General features: G+C 34.0%; 1 protein-coding gene across 1 annotated transcript in view; it reads left to right on the top strand.

Moving 5' to 3' along the window:
• The window catches only part of LOC137652959 (4-galactosyl-N-acetylglucosaminide 3-alpha-L-fucosyltransferase FUT6-like), a 16,251-nt gene extending 7,725 nt beyond the window's left edge, over positions 1-8,526 (top strand). The window contains exons 3-6 of the mRNA XM_068386352.1: positions 561-669; positions 923-1,058; positions 7,447-8,166; positions 8,311-8,526. Of these exons, the coding sequence (XP_068242453.1) occupies positions 561-669; positions 923-1,058; positions 7,447-8,166; positions 8,311-8,526 (1,181 nt within the window). The remainder of the gene's footprint in view (positions 1-560; positions 670-922; positions 1,059-7,446; positions 8,167-8,310) is intronic.
• Positions 8,527-20,000: the final 11,474 nt, after the last annotated feature.

Here is a 20,000-nt window from a genome sequence, read left to right on the forward strand (position 1 = left end):
ATATATATATATATATATATATATAAAGTATATATACATGTATGTATATATATATATATTATATATATATATATATATATATATATATATATATATATATATATATATATATATATATATATACTTTATCTATATTTATATATGCATACATATATATGTGTATATATGTATATATATACTGTATATATATTTATATTTACACACACACACACACACCCACACACACACACACACACACATATATATATATATATATATATATATATATATATATATATATATACTGTATTTATATTTATTTGTGCACACACACATATGTGTATATATATATATATATATATATATATATATATATATATATATATATATATATATATATATATATATATATATATATATATATAAATATAAATATATGTATATATTTATATATACATATACATACAGAGAGAGAGAGAGAGAGAGAGAGAGAGAGAGAGAGAGAGAGAGAGAGAGAGAGAGAGAGAGAGAGAGAGAGAGTCTGTCGATACTAACCAATTAGATCTATCTTATGTCCCTAGCGCTGAACCATGAAGAAGATCTCATCGTTTTTGAAGACAAGATATTTAAGCCTTTGCTGACTCTTTATAAACAGAAAGCTGCTGGAAAATTAGCTCCAGGGAAGAAGAAGTAAGTAATGCTTCGAGAGTTTTACTTCTATTGGTTTGAACTCTACACTTAAACTCAATTTACCTAACTTGAGATATTAGGGCTGAGCAAGACTTAGAATACGGTAAGGATTTGATTATTTTTCTTCGGTTTTATATAATTTTGATGCTCCAAAACAGCAAACTCAGTACTATCTCCTATCAACAAGATAGTCGATAATTATAAAAATAAAAATACCGCATATCCATCACTTATTAACCTCTTTTCAATGCAGCTTCAGGAAGGGAAATATCCCTCGGGTACTGCTTTGGGCAAGACCTTTTTGGAAAACATACTGGCACGAGCAGACCTCACACATCCGGAATAAACTCTGTCCTCTTCCCTGCGAAGTGACATTTGATGTGAAAAAGGTAATTATACAGAAGTTATTCCATTATTAAAAGAAGGAGTTTTACCAGCCCAATGAGTCAAGCTTGACTCTCACAGGGCTGGCCCGAAAAAAAATCGGGATATAAAGAATTATAAGATTATCAAAAATTCAATTGATAAGGAAAAAAAAATAAATGAAAAAAGGAATTATATATATGTATATACAGTATATACTTAAATTCTTTAAATATTCTAAATTTGGGTGAATAGATGGATGAATAGATATATATATATATATATATATATATATATATATATATATATATATATATATATATATATATATATATATATATATATATATATATATATATATATATATATATATATATATATGAAATCTGAGTGATAAAAATAATTAACTATATATTAAATCTATGTAATTTAAAATGAATTAGTAAGAAATCTTAGGTAAAAATTTAGATTCTATCAATAATACGTGAATTCCTCCATTATTGCCATACTCATGTCATTTTAATTCAGAAGATTATATATAAGTGAAGCACGTGATAGAGGTGATTTAGAATAATAGGGACAAAGTATGATACTCAGTATACCATGGCATTGGTATAGTAGAGTTATGAATTTATGATTAAGAAGTAATGCAGAGTGACAGACACGATAGGGGAAGAACATTGCGCATTCAGATTAGGAAGAGGTTGTGTGACTGAAGTATTATTACTATTATTATTATTATTATTATTATTATTATTATTATTATTATTATTATTATTATTATTGTTACTGTCCAAGCTACAACCCTAATTGGAAAAGCAAGATGCTATAAGCCCAGGGGCTCCAATAGGGAAAAATAGCTCAGTGAGGAAAGGAAATAAGGAAATAAATAACTGAAGAGAACAAATTAACAATAAATCATTCTAAAAAAAGTAATGTCAAAAGAGATATGTCATATATAATCTATTAACAACGTCAAAAACAAATATGTCATAAATAAACTATAAAAAGACTCATGTCCGCATGGTCAACAAAAAAGCATATGCTCCAACTTTGAACTTTTGAAGTTCTACTGATTCAACAACCCGATTAGGAAGATCATTCCACAACTTGGTAACAGCTGGAATAAAAAAAGTAATCGGTACAAAGCATGTATGTGAAACATTTGATTTTAAAAAGGAAAAACTATATGTCAGATGCACAGAAAAGAGACCAGAAGAAGTTTTAATGAACAAACAATGTGTACGGCATTGAGAATAATTATAATTCTTAATATTGGAAGTGAAATGAGCGACTGGTTTTGGTGTAAACATTTGTCTGAGATGAAGAGGTTTCGTGTTTCCATACATTTTCAATATGTTTGTTGATGGAATGACGTGAAAAGTTAAAGAATGAAAAAGAATTGCAAGGGAAAATTGTGGAATAGGAAAATATAGATAGCTAAATATTGCAGAAACTACTGAAAGATTCACGAACCTTTTGTAAAAGTGGTAACTTGAATATAAAAGCAAGCAAGATTGATGCAATAAGGGTTTTTGGAGGACAAGCAAATGAAGAAATCTAGAAAATGTTAGCGTTGATGGAGCAATATCAGTAATAAATTTGTATCGGTGTATGAAAGACTTTTGATGAAGCCAAGAATGTAAGAGGTTGTATGTAAAAGACTGGGAAGAGACTGAGGTTTTGTAGAAGAAGAATTGTGTGAATATGTAAAGGGATATTTTAGCAAACTCTCTTTTATGAGAGTGAAGTGTTTGCAGGGATGGATCCAGAATATGTGAAGTGATATTTAAGCAAACACTCTTTTATGAGAGTGAAGTGTTTGCAGGGATGGATCCAGAATATGTGAAGTGATATTTAAGCAAACTCTTTTATGAGAGTGAAGTGTTTGCAGGGATGGATGCAGAATATGTGAAGTGATATTTAAGCAAACTCTTTTATGAGAGTGAAGTGTTTGCAGGGATGGATCCAGAATATGTGAAGTGATATTTAAGCAAGCTCTCTTTTAAGAGAGTGAAGTGCTTGCAGGGATGGATCCAGAATATGTGAAGTGATATTTAAGCAAACACTCTTTTATGAGAGTGAAGTGCTTGCAAGGATGGATCCAGAATATGTGAAGTGATATTTAAGCAAATTCTCTTTTATGAGAGTGAAGTGTTTGCAGGGATGGATCCAGAATATGTGAAGTGATATTTAAGCAAACTCTCTTTTATGAGAGTGAAGTGTTTGCATGGATGGATCTAGAATATGTGAAGTGATATTTAAGCAAACTCTCTTTTATGAGAGTGAAGTGTTTGCAGGGATGTATCCATAATATGTGAAGTGATATTTAAGCAATTTCTCTTTTACAAGAATGAAGTGTTTGCAGGGATGGATCCATAATATGTGAAGTGATATTTAAGCAAATTCTCTTTTACGAGAATGAAGTGTTTGCAGGGATGGATCCAGAATATATGAAGTGATATTTAAGCAAACTCTCTTTTATGAGAGTGAAGTGTTTGCAGGGATGGATCCAGAATATGTGAAGTGATATTCAAGCAAACTCTCTTTTATGAGAGTGAAGTGTTTGTAGGGATGTATCTAGAATATGTGAAGTGATATTTAAGCAAACTCTCTTTTATGAGAGTGAAGTGTTTGCAGGGATGGATCCAGAATATGTGAAGTGATATTCAAGCAAACTCTCTTTCATGATAGTGAAGTGTTTGCAGGGATGGATCCAGAATATGTGAAGTGATATTTAAGCAAACTCTTTTATGAGAGTGAAGTGTTTGCAGGGATGGATCCAGAATATGTGAAGTGATATTCAAGCAAACTCTCTTTCATGATAGTGAAGTGTTTGCAGGGATGTATCCAGAATATGTGAAGTGATATTTAAGCAAATTCTCTTTTACGAGAATGAAGTGTTTGCAGGGATGGATCCAGAATATGTGAAGTGATATTTAAGCAAACTCTCTTTTATGAGAGTGAAGTGTTTGCAGGGATGTATCCAGAATATGTGAAGTGATATTTAAGCAAACTCTCTTTTATGAGAGTGAAGTGTTTGCAGGGATGTATCTAGAATATGTGAAGTGATATTTAAGCAAACTCTCTTTTATGAGAGTGAAGTGTTTGCAGGGATGGATCCAGAATATGTGAAGTGATATTTAAGCACTCTCTTTTATGAGAGTGAAGTGTTTGTAGGGATGTATCTAGAATATGTGAAGTGATATTTAAGCAAACTCTCTTTTATGAGAGTGAAGTGTTTGCAGGGATGGATCCAGAATATGTGAAGTGATATTTAAGCAAGCACTCTCTTATGAGAGTGAAGTGTTTGCAGGGATGGATCCAGAATATGTGAAGTGATATTTAAGCACTCTCTTTCATGAGAGTGAAGTGTTTGCAGGGATGTATCTAGAATATGTGAAGTGATATTTAAGCAAACTCTCTTTTATGAGAGTGAAGTGTTTGCATGGATGGATCCAGAATATGTGAAGTGATATTTAAGCAAACTCTCTTTCATGAGAGTGAAGTGTTTGCAGGGATGGAAACTTTTATGAGAGTGAAGTGTTTGCAGGGATGGAAACTCTTTTATGAGAGTGAAGTGTTTGTGGGGATGGATCCAGAATTTTTTTTTTGTGGGTTGAGATCTTACTATCCTATTAGTAAATGCTAGAGGTTAAGTTACATGGCATCGATTTAGTAAATGTTTTTTTATAATAACCTTTACATCATTAAATCAAATGAAATCACAATCAGTCACAGCTTTTGTGATGCTTTCATAAGCAGCTTAATTTCCTGAGTAATTTTACACGTCTACAGGCAATTATTGACGCAATAAAATTCAGTGATACAACTACGAGATAAAAAAAAATATTTTATTTCTCAATAGTACCTAATGTTTAGGAATCTTCTTCTTCTTCTTCTTCTTCTTCTTCTTCTTCTTCTTCTTCTTCTTCTTCTTCTTCTTCTTTGTCTGCATCTTTTCCCACTTCTATGTGGGGTCGATGTTTCTGGTCAGCTTTCTCCATCTACCTCTGTCCCACACCTCATCACCGGTTAATCCCTTTGATCGAAGTATATCCTTGATACAGTCCATCCACCTTCGCTTTGGTCTCCCTCTCCTTCTCGTTCCCTGTACCTCCATTTCCTCCCCTGGGTTGTTTAGAAATTTTTCAATGTAACTTTGAGGCTTCGCCGTTTTATTGAGAAAAACAGAAACTTAATAGAACCAAGAATATAATAGTAGTAATATATTTCAAATTTTCCTTCAGACACATGTATATTTTGAATTACACCTCTACATCATTTCTTGGAATATTGTGAGAATAAGGAAATGAATCATCAACCATTACATAAAAGCGTGTGCCCTACAGACAGATGCATTTAATTATGGCTTTGCTACATAAATTTTTGAATGCAATATTATTTTTTATGTAATTTTGTACTACTTTGTACTTCAGTTGAATCAATTCAAAATATTTTGCAATAAAACCAGATATGAATCAATTACTAGGAACTTAACTGAATTAATCTTTCAATATTTCTATAAGGAAAAATCATTTTTTTTTCCATAATTAAATTTATTAATTACTTGATCAATGTCTACATCAACGTCAGGTGAATATACAGAAGTGTTAGTCCAGTTAGTTTTTCATCAGTCATTCTGTTACTTGAATAATTCTTTGAAATTTTATTAGAACTAGAGGATCTTTCAGCATTGTGCATAATACCTACAATAGATCTTTTTTTTATATAGTTAAATCGTCCTGGTCTTTTGGAATAAAAGGGAACTTGGGGAACTGATTTAGGAAGACCAGAGCAAAATTCTTTCCAGTTAAAATATTCATTTCTAACTTCTTCTTCATCAGAAATTGCAAGTAAATCAGCATACTATTTTGCAGAATCCTGGATATCCTCCCAATTACTATCCTTTATTTCTAATGGCATAAGTGCAATAATTTTTTGTACTAGAACACTTTGGTCAGTAAACTGTGTTTCTAATTATTTTATCACAGAATCTAAGAATGAAAACTAGATAGATCTCTTAAGGTATTAATCAATATTTTCTGCTGGTACATTACTGCGATGTTCTTGCCTTGATGCAATGCGAGGGAGTCTTATTTCAGCATCTACAGACCTTGCCAAACATTCTGCAATCGAATACGGTCCATAACACTCGTCATGCCATTCATCTACTTCTGAGTGCCATGATTTCCAGGTGTTTTTTGTGTGAGTAACACCTTCAAGGGCATTAACTAAATCTTTGTTGACAGTTTGTAGACCCCATGAGAGAGGTAAGGTAGAGCATATGACTCATTTTGCACAGCACAGGGAGACGATTAATGAGGAGTCAGTAAGGGCATGAATAGACATGGCTTTGTCAACAGTATTACGATCTGGGAGCTGCTAAATCTTTTCAAGAGACTTTACAATAACAGTATGATTATTTTTAAATAATACTCATGCCTCATGTCTCAATATATCGAGGTTTTTTCAACTGGTAGGGGGTTGATTGTAGGTAGGGGGAGGGGATGTTGCACGCATTCCCCCATCTTGTCCCCTGGATCCATCTCTGAGTGTTTATGTTAAGCATTAATGGAAGACAATTCTTAAGCTGTTCAAATGACTTCTGTACTTTTATGTGTTGTGCAAGAATAATTGAAATGATGAACAAAGTGAATATATATAGAAATACTAGAAAAAAGTTACTGTAGATGAAAGGATGGATATAAAAGATTTTTTGATGTGGTTGGGTCCTGTGGAAAGGATGAGGTTCCACAAGAAAATGTCAAGTGGTCTGAAAAAGGAATTTATTTAATAGTGTGGCAACCTGATGAGGGTCTTAGCAGAGAGATAGGCTGGACATGGCAGGTTTATTCAAATGACAGACATAATAAGTTTATATGTAAACGGTTGAGGATAACAATGACATAAAAACTTTAACAGTATAAAACATGCAATGGCAAACTTAAACAGGTTTTCATAATACCAGAGAGAGAGAGAGAGAGAGAGAGAGAGAGAGAGAGAGAGAGAGAGAAAGAGAGGGAGAGAGAGAGAGAGCAATCCTGTTACAGTGTATGACCGTGTATGGAATATACGTACATTACAATGGATTGACAGTTCAATGACTACGGTCAGCAGTGATATTAACAACAATAAATTTTAATCAAAATATTTGATAGTAATTTAGACATAATTTCGTGCCTTGCACCCTTTAAAGCATATGAAAATATTGATGGAAGAATACTTCCTTTAAACTTTAAAGAAATCAAAATCTTACATCTTTTGTACAATACTTAATTTCCAAGACCCTTGGAGGCAAGATAGTCCATGGAAACAAGAAAGGTATTCACTGTAGCTCAGTATTCAGGAGAAGTGGTTTCATTGACCAGAGTCACACTACAGATAACAATATTCTTTTCATATCAATTACAGAAACAGGACGTTGATGCAATAATCATCGAATTAAGAGGGTCAAAAGATGCCAAGACAGCGATGGAGGCTCTGGGACCCAGGAATCCTCACCAGCCCTGGATTATGCTGAGTATGGAGAGCCCACCCCTGGCGTCCCCTCATCACAGATCAGAAATAACCCTTTTCAACGGATTTTTCAACCGAACGATGATGTATCGTAGCGACGCTGATATCATAGTACCTCATGGGTTCGTTGTCAGTAAAGAGGATGCAAAATGGCTTCCTCCTTCTTGGGTCGTACCTCCAGTTTTAGAGCAGAAAAACGAGCAAAGAAAATTAGCTATAACTTTCATCTCCAAAAATAATGAACAAGTACATTCTGATCGCCTAGAATATGTGAAAAAATTCCAGAAATACGCCCCTATTGATATCTATGGAAAGTATGGGACTATGAAATGTGGCCGAACAATGGTTGTGTCTCATCGATATGACCCCTTGACCGACAAATGCCTGAGAATGGCCGGAGAAAAATACCTCTTTATCTTTTCTTTTGAGAACAATTTTTGTAAAGACTACATCACTGAAAAGGTCTACAACTTCCTTCATTATCCAATAGTTCCTGTGGTTCGAGGACTTGCAAACTACTCCTCGTTTCTGCCTCCGAATTCATACATAAACGCGAATGAATACACTCCCAAGGAACTGGCCGAGAAGTTACTGTACTTGCAACGAAATCCTGAGGTAAGATTTTTTTATGATTATTCTCATGTCTGCCTTTGTACCTCAAGTAACAAATGCATGAATTCATACCAATTTTATTACCATATCTTCCACTGCAACTTCCAGTATTGATGTTTTTAATAATACAAATCTCTTAATTCGCAGGAGTACCAGAAATATTTAGAATGGAAAAATCACTTCCAGCCTTCGACCATCGGAGCAGAGAGAACCTTCTGCCACCTGTGTACCAGGTTGTATGACCCTCAGATGTACGAGCATCGAGTCATTGAAGACTTTGAAGACTGGTTTGTTTACAAGTCCGAGTGTTGGAGCCCAGTATACACTGAAGATCTTCGCAAGCAGTACAAGGAACATAAATAAACTCGGAGTAAATAAATAAAAATAGAAAACCTCACAGTTTTATTAAAAGATATAACACGAATAAGTCCTTAATTACGATATTCTTAAAAACACTGCATTGCATCTATTAGGTAAATAATAATTTGGTTTTCTTCCGAACAATTAACTGGGATGGTTTTTTATCTTGAGGACCACAAGCTACCCCAAACTGATATATACCGTTAGCATATACTTTATACAACAACAACAACAACAACAAAAACAGCGACAGTAAATAACAAGTCTGGTTTTATATATACTGTATATATATATATATATATATATATATATATATATATATATATATATATATATATATATATATATATGTATGTATGTATGTATTATGTATGTATATATTCATATATACACACACACACACATATATATATATATATATATATATATATATATATATATATATATATATATATATATATATAGTATATATACATACATACATATATATGCCTTTCCTGTCCCGTTGAGCGGCATTGTTAAACGTATGACTATGTGGTATTTCCTCGTACCTCAAGTAAGGGGGAAAGGAAATAGTGATACCCTGATGAGGATGAGAGGTGGTACCTCGAGAGGTCCACTCAGAAACCCCAATCTCCCACAAATTGCCGAGTATGCCAAGTTGTAATTAAGAAAGTGGGAGCAGGTGGGAAGGATACGTCTGTATGTGTGTGCGTGAGCTTGTCTGTATATATGTAAATATAAAGCGCAATTTTTTGACTTGTCACTTATACTAGTAATAAGCCTACCTGACACTTGCGCGCATTTTTGCCACACACTGGTGTTTTTCCCGCACTGTTCACAACCAGTTCACTCCAGTTCGCGCATCGTACACGCGACGTTCACGCCATGGCACGAATTGGCACGCGTAGTTCACGAGAAGTTCACGACACGTTCACGCGAGTTCGCGTATCATTCCGCATCGTTTCCGCATCGTTCACGCCAGTTCACGCCAGTTCACGAAATGGCCACTCCATATAAAAACGGGGCTTCTCCAACCCGAGGACATTCTTGGATTGGCTTCGGAAGAGACAACAATGCTTTCTGTCAGAGACACCATTGCATTGAGGAGAAGAAACGTATCTCTTTCGTTTGTATTTTTTATTGCCCTTTATTTTTGTTTCAATAAGAAAGCATTTGATTTACATATAACTAGCTGACATAAAATATGTACAAGTATTAAGAAAGCATTTTATTTTAACATCAAAAGCAGCAAACATGAAAAGTTTTTAGGCTGTTGATTTTAAGGTAATAGAGAAAAAAGTGTGTTGAAATAAGAAATCATCTTATTTTTACATTAAAACAGCAAACAGAAAAAATTTGTTTTGCTCTTCATTTTAAGGTAATAAAGAAGAATAAGTATGCTGATGAAATAAAACATCATTTTATTTTTACATTCAAATAGCAAACTTAAAAATTTCTTGGGTTTATTTTTCAGTTCATTTTTATTTAAAACAAAAGTTTTGGGTCTTGATTGGTAATAGAGGAAAATAAGTGTGTGCATGAAATAAGACATCATTTTAGTTTTACATTCAAACAGCAAATATAAACTATTATTAGGTTTATATTTTTCTTTCCTTTTCATTATTTTTTTCGTTTCCTTCTTGTTTCTCTTCATTATAAAGTTATAGAAATAGTTTGAAATAAGATATCATTTTTTTTTCACATTAAAACAGCAAATATAAAAATTTATTAGGTTTATTTTTCTTTCTTTTTCATTAATTTTTTCGTTTCCTTTTTGTTTCTCTTCATTATAAAGTTATAGAAATAGTTTGAAATAAGATATAATTTTTTTTTCACATCAAAACAGCAAATATAAAAATTTATTAGGTTTATTTTTCTTTCCTTTTCATAAATTTTTTCGTTTCCTTTTTGTTTCTCTTCATTATAAAGTTATAGAAATAGTTTGAAATAAGATATCATTTTTTTTCACATTAAAACAGCAAATATAAAAATTTATTAGGTTTATTTTTCTTTCCTTTTCATTAATTTTTTCGTTTCCTTTTTGTTTCTCTTCATTATAAAGTTCACGCCACTTCCCGCATCGTTCACTCCAGTTCACGCCAGTTCCCGCACTGTTCACTCCAGTTCACTCCAGTTGGCGCATCGTTCACGACTATTTCACGACTATTTTGTGCGTGCCAATGCGTGCCACAAACTTTAAACATTTCAAAGTTCTGGGCACGCATGGCACGCATTGGTACGCTCTGGCACACAAGTTCCAGCACTGTTCACGACATTTTCACGACTCGTCCACGCGAGTTCGCGCATCAATGCGTGCCAGTGCGTGCCACGAATGCGTGCAAGTGTCAGGTACCCTATAGTTATGATGAAAATAGTTTTATCATTAACACTCAATTTCAATATTTTCAGATAGGCCATAAGTACCCTTTTATATCGAATTCACCCTAGCACGGTATTAATGGCCGATAGTGAAATACGTGCATCGATAAAGGTTTCTTCCCGGCCAAGGATTCGAACCTCTGACTGGTAGAAAGAACGATAAACATTAGACTTTATTCCAATCGTTCCAAAAATGAGTTGAGAGTTGATTCCACCTTACAGTTTTTAATCCTGTTGAATTTAAGATTTGTTTTTAGAGGAGTTGAATATTACCTGTGTTTGTGATCCTGCGGCAGAGTGAATTCGATATCAAAGGGTATTACAATAAGGAGTATTAATAATGAAAGGATTATTTTATATATATATATATATATATATATATATATATATATATATATATATATATATATATATATATATGTGTGTGTGTGTGTGTGTGTGTGTGTGCGTATATATATATTTATATAAATATATATATATATATATATATATATATATATATATATATATATATATATATATATATATATATATATATATATATATGTGTGTGTGTGTGTGTGTGTGTGTGTGCGTATATATATATATATATATATATATATATATATATATATATATATATATATATATATTATTTATAGCCAAGCAACAGCCCTAGTTGGAAAAGCAAGATGCTATAAGCCCAAGGGCTCCAATAGGGAAAAATAGCCCAGTGAGGAAAGGAAATAAGGAAATAAATAAATGATGAGAATAAGTTAACAATAAATCATTCTGAAACAGTAACAATGTCAAAGCAGATATGTCCTATATAAACTATTAACAACGTCAAAAACAGATATGTCATATACAAACTATAAAAAGACTCATGTCAGCCTGGTCAACATAAAAATATTTGCTCCAACTTTGAACTTTTGAAGTTCTACTGATTCAACTACCCAATTTGGAAGATCATTCCACAACTTGGTAAACGCTGGAATAAAACTTCTAGAGTACTGTGTAGTAATGAGCCTCATGATGGAGAAGACCTGGATATTAGAATTAACTGCCTGCCTAGTACAGTATTACGAACAGGATAGAATTGTCCAGGGAGATCTGAATGTAAAGGATGGTCAGAGTTATGAAAAATCTTATGCAACATGCATAATGAACTAATTGAACGACGGTGCCAAAGATTAATATCTAGATCAGGAATAAGAAATTTTTATAGACCGTAAGTTTTTGTCCAACAAATTAAGATGAGAATCAGCGGCTGAATACCAGATAGGAGAACAATACTCAAAACAAGGTAGAATGAAAGAATTAAAACACTTCTTCAGAATAGATTGCTCACCGAAAATCTTAAAATCAGATGAGTGCCTCATATTAGAAACCAGAGTTTCTGAGCACAAAAGAATATCATACTGTCTGGATGCAATTGTAAGGTCTTGAATATTTGCATGAAGACTACGAATATTGCAATACAGAAGACGCCATTGACGAAATCTAGGACGTACTGGTCCCGGATATCGCTCAATGTCTCCAGACAGCATAAGAATTAATAGAAATAAAAAAGAGACATCATACTTAAAAATTAGATTAACAATAATTATAACAAAAATAATATGTAGAGAATTGTAAATAAAGTGATTGATGAAACCCATAGACTATAGTAAAAAGTCGGAAAAACTGGTCAACATGGAGGAGCCGATACACCATGCAAGGCTAAATACCCTCCAGGATAGCCACTTCAACTGAAGGGAGGACAGTAAGGATGGTTTTGAGAAGAAAAAGAATCAGAAAAAGAAAAGACAACCTCTTGATAAACCACCGGGCATCCATGGCCCTTTTATTAAGCCTGCCCAACACACCATTTCAAAAATAACAAGAGGAAGAAAAAAAATAATAAGATAGAATAGTGTGCCCGAGTGTACCCAATATCGTGCTCATATAGAAATAAATTTCTACCTCATACTTGAGATCAAACCCTAGCCCCTTCATATGAAAGGCCAGGTTGCTTCCAACCATTCTACGGGAGGCCATAAAAGAAGTCGGAACCTAACTGCTGATCTGCAGTAAAGGATTTACCTGGCGAGACACCAGTCTCTTACCAGCGAGTTTTCCCTGACTTCCCGGCCCACCAGGTGACAATTGATAGCAATTCATTCAAATTACCCCTAATGAGTCAATATGGATAAATATCAACACAATATCGTGCTCAAATAGAAATAAATTTCTTTCCCATACTTGGGATCGAACCATAGCCCCTTCATATGAAAGGCCAGGTTGCTTCCAACCATGTCACCAGAGGCCCTAAAAATACTAAAGGATTCGTATAGTAAAAAAAAAAAAGAAAGAAAAAAGAAAAAAAAAATGTTATCAATGCTGAGATCCGGATGTTCAGGATCCACTGTCCTCAACCTACTTACACCAACACTTTGCGTTTTGTTAGGGTTCACAATTTTTACCATGTATTAATATTTATTAAGGGATTCAGCAACCCCAGATCTACTAAAGGTAGTAGGTTGGCCAGGGCACCAGCCACCCATTGAGATACTACCACTAGAGATTTATTGGATCCTTTGACTGACCAGATAGTAATAGATTGGATCCCTCTCTCTGGTTACTGCTCTTTTTTCTTTGCCTACACATGCACCTAACAGTCTGGCCTATTCTTTTCTCATTCTTGTCGTTCCTCATACACCTGACAACACTGAGATTACTACAATGCTTTTTGCGCTCAAGGGGCTAATTACTGTACTCTAATTGTTCAGTGGCTACTTTCCTCTTGGTAAGGATAGAAGAGACTTTTTAGCTATGATAAGCAGCTCTTCTAGGAGGACACTCCAAAATCAAACCATTGTTCTCTAGTCTTGAGTAGTGCCATAGGCTCTGTACCATGGGGTTCCACTGTCTTGGGTTAGAGTTCTCTTGCGTGATGGGTACACTCGAGCACACTATTCTATCTTATTTTTTTTCTCTGGTTTTTTGAAATGGTGTGTTGGGCAGGCTTAATAAAAGGGCTATGGATGCCTGGTGGTTTATAAAGAGGTTGTCTTTTCCTTATCTGTTTCTTTTTTTTTCAAAATCATCCTTATTGTCGCCCATTCAGTTGACGTGGCTATCCGGGAGGGTATTTAGCCTTGCATCCTTGCATGGTGTATCGGCTCCGCCATGTTGACCAGTTTTCCAACTTTTTTTTTTTTTTTTGTTGTCTATGGATTTGATCAATCACTTCATTTATATTTCCTTAAAACACTTTTTTTTTATCATTCTTGATAATTTAATTGCTAAGTATTATGAGCAAAATCTGGGACCAGTACGTCCTAGATTTCGTCAATGCCGTATACTATATTGCAATATTCGTGGTCTTCATGCAAATATTTAAGACCTTACAGTTGCGTCCAGACAGTATGATATTCTTTTGCGCTCAAAAACTTTGGTTTCTAATATGAGGCATTCATCTGGGCTCCTAATAACTGGTTTTAAGAGCCCAATGATTTTGAAATAGGATGCCATTCCTAGCGGCGGGGGAATGGCGGTGTATATTACTGTAGGACTGAGTACCCTGCTTCTCATAAATCCTGCTATGAATGTGGATGTCATGAGATTCAGGTAACGAAAGTTTGTGGCAGACATAACAACTTATATTTGTGTTCGATCTACCGGAATCCAGACATGGATAATTATATCTTTGATTGTCTTCTTACCATTATGGTTAAGATACAAGAAAATGATAGAAAGGCATGCATCTTTTGTGTTTGTTGGTGATTTCAATGCTCACCATAGGGAGTGGTTAAATTCTGTTTCTCCTACCTATTACCATAGCTTTAGACTTTGCCTCTAAATCAAGCTGTGAGCAAATCATAAGTGAAGCTACTCACAGGTCTGGTAACTGCTTGGACCTCGCATACATCGATTCCCCTGGCGTTATAAAAAGTAAGGTTGATTCTCCAGTCGGGACATCTGATCATGCCTTGATTTCATTAGTAGTGAAGACTGAACAGCCTGTCCATGATGTATCATACTCATGTAAGATTCATATGAAATCTCAAGCAGACTGGAATGGGATTTTGAATGATCTTTTGGGCTTGAATTGATCAAAATTGTATAGTAGTGTTGATCCTCTTGTCCCTTTGAATAAGGATCTAGTCAGCATAATTTATAGGCCTATCCCTTCGCGTGTGCTAAGGTACCGAGTGAAGGACAAACCATGGTTTAGTGATGATTATAGACGTGGTTATTTGGAGAAGTAATAACCCATTCATCTTTGGAAGGGTAATAGATCAGATTTGACTTGGAATAGCTATATTCAGCTTACAAACTTTGCTCAGAGAGTTTATGTTTCAACTGAAAAGGGAATACAATTTAACCATAAAAGAAACCCTTTCTGGTACAACCCAGGAACATAAGTGGCGGACTACCATTAAATCTCTACTCTTTAGTGAAGATACAACAGTTACTCCTTTACTTAATCTAGATGGCTCTGTTACTTACTGTCCAAAGGAAAAGGCAACCCTTTTCGTAGATGTGTTTGACAATAAACAGAGTAATGAGAACCTCGAACTTCCTCATTCCTGTTTTACTGAGGCTAAATTAACTAGTTTAGCTTTTCGATCTCGTGAAATTAAAGCTCTGTTGATGGACCTTGATGCTAATGGAGGTGTACAACCAAATGGTATTTCTTATTTGTTTTTTACAAAGACTACAGAATTCTTAGCTCCAAAGTTATCTATTATTTTGCGCAAGTTAGCAAGAAGAGGACCTTTAGCACTTGTTGGAGAATTGGTAATGTTACTCACTTATGTAAGTATGTTTGTGGTAGCTCAAGTCGAACTGATTACCGCCCAATTTCCATAACTCCCATATTATCTAAAGTCTTTGAATATATTTTGGCAAAACGTCTGAATAGGTTTATTAAAGGTAATCATCTGTTCCCTAGTTTGCCATTTGGTTTTCGTAAGGGACTTAGAGCATGTGATGCCCTTCTTACAATCTCCGATGATGTACAGAAATCCCTTGATTGTGGTCAGGAAGTTCGTATGATTAGCTTTGATTTCAGTGCTGCCTTTGACCATGTTTATCATGAGGGCCTTGTTTTTAAACTCAAACAGTTGTGAGTGGGTGGGTCGTTTCTTAGCTTCATTATGAATTTTTAAGTAATAGATTGCAAAGAGTTGCTGATGGGCACCATAGTGAGTATAGGAGTGGGATATATGGCGTTCTTCAGGGTAGTGTGCTTGGCCCATTACTTTTCACACTTAATACACATGACATGTTGTTTTACCTTATGCAGATGATGCTACTCTCTTTGCATTAATTCCATCTCCTGAATGTACATCTGGGGTTGCCTAATCCCTTAATAGAGATGTAGCTAAAATTAGTACATGGAGCAAATTATAGGGTATGAAATTGAATCCTAACAAAACTCAGAAAATGATTGTAAGTAGGTCAACTACAGTGGCTCCTCAACATCCGGATATTAGTATTGATAATTTCTTTGACGTTGTATGACTCTATTAAAATTTTAGGTGTGATTCTCGACAGCAAATTTACATTTGAGAAACACACTAGGTTTGTGTCTTCTTCAATTGCAAAAAATATTGGCTTATTGAGAAAGTGATCAATCTATTCTGAAGAAGTGTTTTAATTCTTTCATTCTACCTTGTTTTGGGTATTCTTCTTCTGTCTGGTCTGCAGCTGCTGATTCTCATTTTAATTTGTTGGACAGGAACTTACGGTCTGCTTAATTTCTTATTATTGATTTAGATATTAATCTCTGGTACCGTCATTCAATTAGTTCATTATGCATGTTGACTAAGATTTTTTATAATTCTGATCATCCTTTACATTCAGATCTTCTCGGACAGTTCCATCTTGTTCGTAATACTTGGCATGCAGTTAATTCTCAGTCAGGTCTTCCCCATCATGAGGCTCAATACTACACATTATTCTAGAGGTTTTAGTCCAGTTGTGACCAAGTTGTGGAATGATCTTCCTAATCGGGTAGTTGAATTAGTAGAACTTCAAACGTTAAAAGTTGCAGCAAATGTTTTTTTTTTTTTTGTTGAACAAGCTAACAAAAATCTTTTTTATAGTTTATATATGACATATCTGTTTTAATGTCGTTACTGTTTTTAAGATATTTTATTCTAATTGTTCATTACTTCTTATATCGTTTATTTATTTCTTTATATCCTTTCCTCACTAGGGTATTTTTCCCTGTTAGAGACCTTGGGCTTATAGCATCTTGCTCTTCCAACTAGGGCTGTAGCTTAGCTAGTAATAATAACAATTATTGCCAATGCAGCGGACATTTTAGTAGAATGTGGCAACTCCACCACACATGATAAGAATAGGCAATATATTGTGTAGAGTTTCGATACAGGTGTGTCGTTAACTTACAACTGCTGTAAGAAAGTTGTACATAAATTGATTTTTGGTTGAAATTGTAATTTTATTCTTGCAATATATATATATATATATATATATATATATATATATATATATATATATATATATATATATATATATATATATATATATATTATATATATATATATATATATATATATATATATATATATATATATATATATATATATATATATATATATATACATACATACATACATACATACATATATGTATATATATACAGTATATATATATATATATATATATATATATATATATATATATATATATATATATATATATATATATGTATATATATATATATATATATGAAATTTTGTTATGGAATTTTAAAGATTTTAGTAATACATTCCCGTTAATATCCTGCTTATTCTGCATCCCTAATATATCAATGTCTAACATACCTCTACTCCATGACCTATTGCATAGAATACTTTATGTGATGTGCTGTCATAACATGACCGCTTTATATCGCTTTAGAAAATAGATAAAAATGACTATGAAGTTTATATCATAATGAAGTGTAGTTTGGGGGAAGTGCAATATATACGAGCGGGGGTTTTCGCAGCTAGGCGCCGAGCTCAGACAAGTGTTTAAGATTGCAAAGCAGTAGGAGGTATAGCATAACAAATCACCAAACTTATCTCGAGTTTTTATTCCTCTGCAGTTCTTGGTTAACATCAAACGAGTGCAGCTAAGGTGCTGTGTGTCCACTCGATTTCGATTTTGGGATTCGAGACTTTGGTTGATTGATGACCTTCCGTAAATAGTCAATGCAGGAGTAAAAGGTAAGAAAGGTAAATGAAGAAAAGGTGGGACGAGATGAGAAAGCTTTCACGGTGGTTTAGCGACGAAAAATTATATGGTTTTCCTTTACAGTAAAAAGAGGTTGATGAAAAACGCCAACAAGAGCCCTCGGGTATTACGTTAATGATATCAGATGGAAAGACAAGCGAATAATTGTGTAAAACAGTGAAAATGAATCAATCTGAACTTCTACATTTCCTCACATTAAGCAATTGAGGAATTAACCAGGTTAAGAACTGATCGTTCGATTTCCATCGGACTGGAGTATGTGACCAACAGAGATTGTATATAAGATTGTTTATTTTACAAAAGCTGTTTAGTAAGAGGAGGAAGAAAAGAAAGGGAACGGTGATAATGATACTAGTTCAATCAGTCACTAGTACTGCCCACCAACAAAAGTCTACCGGTATTCCTTCTCTGGACTCGTTCAGGACCGGCGTTCCCTAATATTCAGGCCCAAACGAGGACCGGGGTTTGGCAACAGCTTCTATGCCCCACCCCTACCCCCTGCCGGCCATGGTTGTCATCAAGCTTTCTTGGAGGCTTCTGGAGAGCTTCATCTCATCATCATCACGTCTGTCTTTTTCTATCAAATAACCTTGCGGTGGTGAAACGTGTCCGTCTACGTGTGAGGTGATCAAACATCATTATCAACAACATCATCATCATCAGACTACCAGTGACCTGGTTGGCTTCTCGGGGAAAGGGAAAGGGAAAGGCGATGGTTAATTACAAAATATTCATAACCTTTAATTATGAATATTTGCATTAGTTTGATATCATCATCATCATTATCATCATCATCTCTTCCTATGCCTATTGACGCAAAAGGGCCTCGGTTAGATTTCGCCAGTTGTCTCTATCTTGGGATTTTAAATCAATACTTCTCCATTCATCATCTCCTACTTCACGCTTCATAGTCCTCAGCCATGTAGGGCTGGGTTTTTCAACTTTTCTAGTGCCTTGTGTAGCCCATATATATATATATATATATATATATATATATATATATATATATATATATATATATATATATATATATACATACATACATATATATATATATATATATATATATATATATATATATATATATATATATATATATATATATATATATATATATATATATCACAGCGCTGGCAAGCGCGACCGGGGAACAAGCAAAAATGCTGCTAGTGCTGTTATATACAATTACGTAAACCAGAAATACCGGGTTTTCAGAACAGTGCTTTCCGGACATAGTATAAGCTTGAAACTCTAGGATTTAGTTCTATTCAATTTAACTAGACGATCCTAAAAGTTTCAAGTCCCTATCTTATAAGGTTCGTGAAATATGACGTCAGAAATATGCAAAAAAATAGCAAAAATGACGTCAACTTTCATGTGTTCGATATAGAGTCATGGATAGACGCTTTTTAGCAAAGTTTCAACTCTATAATCTTAGCTTCTGAATGAGCTAGATAGCTGTTCGACCTCAGGTTTTGTAGATTATGTTTTAAATTGTGTAATAGGCTATGTGGGAATGTTTTGCGGAAATCACGAAGGCTGTAGTCACGTACTTAAGTTTCAAAAGGCATCAAACTGACATCTTTAAGCGAACTTTCAACGTTTATTTCTCAGCTTCTGAATAATAAGTTAGAGACATGTTTGACCTCACATTTTGAAGATATGACTATAAACTAGTTAATCAATACGCTTGCGTAAAAAAAAAGAGTGATACCTACAACTATAACGTTAAATAATAAAATAGCATACACGCCAACCTTTGATCACAGCACTGGCAGCATTTTTGCTTGTTCCCCGGTCGCGCTTGCCAGCGCTGTGATCAAAGGTTGGCGTGTATGCTATTTTATTATTTAACGTTATAGTTG

Source organism: Palaemon carinicauda, chromosome 14 (assembly GCF_036898095.1).
Source record: "Palaemon carinicauda isolate YSFRI2023 chromosome 14, ASM3689809v2, whole genome shotgun sequence".
Lineage (NCBI taxonomy): Eukaryota > Metazoa > Arthropoda > Malacostraca > Decapoda > Palaemonidae > Palaemon > Palaemon carinicauda.